At 53.1% G+C, this 3,437-nt stretch overlaps 1 protein-coding gene across 1 annotated transcript; it reads left to right on the forward strand.

Moving 5' to 3' along the window:
- Positions 1 to 1,718: 1,718 nt before the first annotated feature.
- On the forward strand, positions 1,719 to 2,630 carry LOC115082272 (olfactory receptor 1361-like). The gene has a single exon (XM_029586516.1). It carries the CDS (start codon positions 1,719 to 1,721, stop codon positions 2,628 to 2,630), a length of 912 nt encoding a protein of 303 aa, XP_029442376.1.
- Positions 2,631 to 3,437: the final 807 nt, after the last annotated feature.

Raw genomic sequence — 3,437 nt, forward strand, 5'->3', positions numbered from 1 at the left:
GGCTCCATGCGAAGGCAAGGAAGAAGTGAAGCCAGGCCTTTTTTATAGGAATGAAGAGGCGGCTCCCTTGATGACATCAGAAGAGCACCACTCCCTCGCTGTCCCTTTAAGAAGAGAGAGGAGGCGTGGCCTTGTCCCTTAGGAAGAAGGGGCAGGACCTTGGAGAGCGGCCTCCCTGCCGCTGAAGACTGCAGGAGAAGGAGCAGGCCCAGAAGCAGGCCTTGCATGAGAGGCAGCTTCCCTGCCATGAAGGTTGGACCGAGGATGGCTCCAGGCGCCAGGCAAGGCCGGAGATGATGGACCTCTCCCCACGTAGGGCTCGAGGTAAGGCGGTGGCCTCCAGGTCATATGGGATGCTGTCGGCGGCCTCCTGGCCTCATAAGATGTAGCAGCGCGGCTCCAGCCGTGTGAAGACTAGTGCGTCGGCAGCCTCCGGGCCACATGAGGTATAGCAGCGCGGCTCAATGCCGCGGGCAGCAGCAGCAGCGACGGCGGCGGATCCAGGCCTCATAATGGACAGGCAGCGGCTCCCAGCCACAGCGACACGTGGCGGCAAGGCCCGCCGTGCTGAGGACAACATGGGCGGCCTCCTAGCCGCGAGAAGAGAGCGTTGGCGGCCTCCTAGCTGTGAGAAGAGGGGGTCGGCGGCCTCCGGGCCACAAGGGCTGTGCGGGGGTGGCTCCAGCTGCGTGTGAAGCGCGTCGGCGGTCTCCGCAGCAGGAAAAAGGAGCAGAGAAGGAGGTGAGAAGTGGTTCGTGGCTCCAGCTACGGGCTGGGTCGCAACATGTGGCATGCACATCTCACAACTTATCATAAGGGGACGGGGCATGGGCCTGGGTCAGGCAGGGCATGGGCATGTGAGGACATAGCCAACAGATGCCTGCATAAATACTTATGTACCCTGGCATGTGCCGAGATCCTCTGCCGAGGAACTTTACTTCTGCTATGGATGGCGTGTAAGTTAAAAAAAACCCTAAAAAGATAGAGCCATTTCAGAGGCTGGAGTAACTGGGGGGGGGGGGGGGGGGGGGGGAATACAGGCTATCATGCCTCTTTTAAAATCCCCTGACTTATATGGGTGAAGCGGGATTTGTGTGCCCATTTAAAATTTGGTGGACATGTGCACCCGGCCAGGCTATTTTATAACACGCACGCATATATGCACGCAAGTAATAAAATAGTCATGTCCCTGGGTGTGGGCCGAGGTAAGCGCGCAATGTTTGCCTGCACGCTGGTTTGAAAGTTAACATCTTAGAATATTTGCTTACCTGTGTTCATGAAGTTGTTTTTTTTTTGTGAAGAGTTGCCATATAAAAGAAAAGCTATAACTGTAGGATGAGTGTCTGAAATTCTTGAACTTTATTAATAACATTAGATTAGTTAAAAACTTCATTATCTGTTCTGCCATATGATAGCAATAATTTTTTTCCAGTATTGTCCAAATGAAATCCCACTGTGCCACTATGAAGAGCAGCAAGAGGGACACAGGAGTGTTGTGCAAGCACTTGCCTGCATATCAAGTGGGCAATTTTTAAAAGCTATTTCTGCATGTAAAACCCTTCCTATGTATCATTGCAACACTTGCATATCATGCCAGTTTCTGTGTTATGAAACAGAACAGAGGATTATTCCATTCCATATTACCCTACCTTATTATTTCTTTGTATTATCTCTTTCTTTTTCTCTACCACAGGTGCAGTTTATTGCCATCCGCAGAAATGGGCAATGAAACCAAAGTGCTGGAATTTCTCCTCCTGGGATTCTCAGACCTCCCTGAACATCAGACACTTCTGTTTGTGCTTTTTCTTTCTGTGTATCTCATCACTGTATTGGGAAACAGCCTCATCATATTTGTGATCACTGTTAGTTGGCGTCTTCACACTCCCATGTACTTCTTCTTGGGTAATCTCTCCATGGTGGACATGTGCTTCAGCTCAACCACTGTCCCCCGACTCTTGAGGGATCTGCTTTCTGAGGAGAAAATCATCTCCTTCCCTGCCTGCATTGCACAAGTCTACTTCCTGTTCTTTACGGGCAGCACGGAGTTTCTCCTGTTGGCCGTGATGGCCTTTGACCGTTGTGTGGCCATCTGTGACCCCCTGCGCTATGCCATGGTGATGAGCCGGAGGCTGTGCCTTGGTTTGGTGGCCGGGTCCTGGGTGGTGGCATCTCTCAACTCCACCTTGCATAGCCTACTGCTCTCCCGGTTGTCCTTCTGTGGTTCCATCACCATTCATCACTTCTTTTGTGATGTCCCACCACTACTAAAGCTCTCCTGCTCCGACACTTCCCTGAATGAGTTTGCTATGTTTAGTGAGGGAGCTTTGATAGTCATGGGGCCCTTTCTCTTCATTGTCCTCTCCTATGTACGCATCATCTCAGCCATCCTGAGGATCCGCTCTGCCCAAGGGAGAAAGAAGGCCTTTTCCACCTGCTCCTCCCACCTCACTGTGGTGGTCTTTTTCTATGGCACAGTGATGTTCATCTACTTTCGGCCTTCCTCGATCTCTTCTCTGGACTATGACCGAGCAGTGAGTGTCATCTACTCCTCGGTAACCCCCATGCTTAATCCCTTCATATACAGTCTGAGAAATGCTGAAGTAAAGGGAGCCCTGGTCAAGCTCCTATAATCCTGACTGCCTGCTTAGGGGTAGATTTTTAAAAAAAGCGCATATCTTATAAAATCCTGGATCGGCGCGAGCAAGGCTGCCGATTTTGGGCAGCCAGCACGCGCCGAGCCGCGCAGCCTGCCTCCGTTCCCTCCGAGGCCGCTCCGAAATCGGAGCGGCCTCGGAGGGAACTTTCTTTCGCCCTCCCCTCACCTTCCCCTCCCTTCCCCTACCTAACCCACCCCCCCGGCCCTATCTAAACCCCCCCCTACCTTTATCCATGGATTTACGCCTCCCGGAGGGAGACGAAAATCCACGCGTGCCAGCGGGCTGCTGGTGCACCGAGACCCGACCCGGGGGCGATTCCGGAGGGCATGGCCACGCCCCGGAATGCCCCGGGCCGAAACCATGCGCCTGGACCCGCCCCCGAAACACCGCATCCCGCCCCCAAAATGCCGCGTCATTCGGCCCTGCCCCCGACACGCCCCCGACACGCCCCCGACATGCCCCCTTCAGAAAACCCCGGGACCTACGCGCGTCCTGGGGCTCTGCGCGCGCCGGCAGCCTATGCAAAATAGGTGCACCGGCGCGCAAGGCCCTGCTCGTGTAAATCCGGGCGGATTTACGCGAGCAGGGCTTTTAAAATCCGCCCGTTAGTAAATAGGGCCCTGAGTGAGGTCAGACTTTGACAAACTCATTTTACATAGGATTGAGGGAAATTTATACTCATATGGAGAACTCATGAATTTTAATTCCTGGCATGGCTAATGATTCTGTATGTGTGACTTGGTTAAATTATTGTATTCCTGTACCTTTGCTCTAATATCT

The sequence above is a fragment of the Rhinatrema bivittatum genome, unplaced genomic scaffold (assembly GCF_901001135.1).
Source record: "Rhinatrema bivittatum unplaced genomic scaffold, aRhiBiv1.1, whole genome shotgun sequence".
Lineage (NCBI taxonomy): Eukaryota > Metazoa > Chordata > Amphibia > Gymnophiona > Rhinatrematidae > Rhinatrema > Rhinatrema bivittatum.

Coding starts and splice junctions, on each gene's coding strand:
- LOC115082272 (XM_029586516.1), top strand. CDS start 1,719: ATGGGCAATGAAACCAAAGTGCTGGAATTTCTCCTCCTGGGATTCTCA.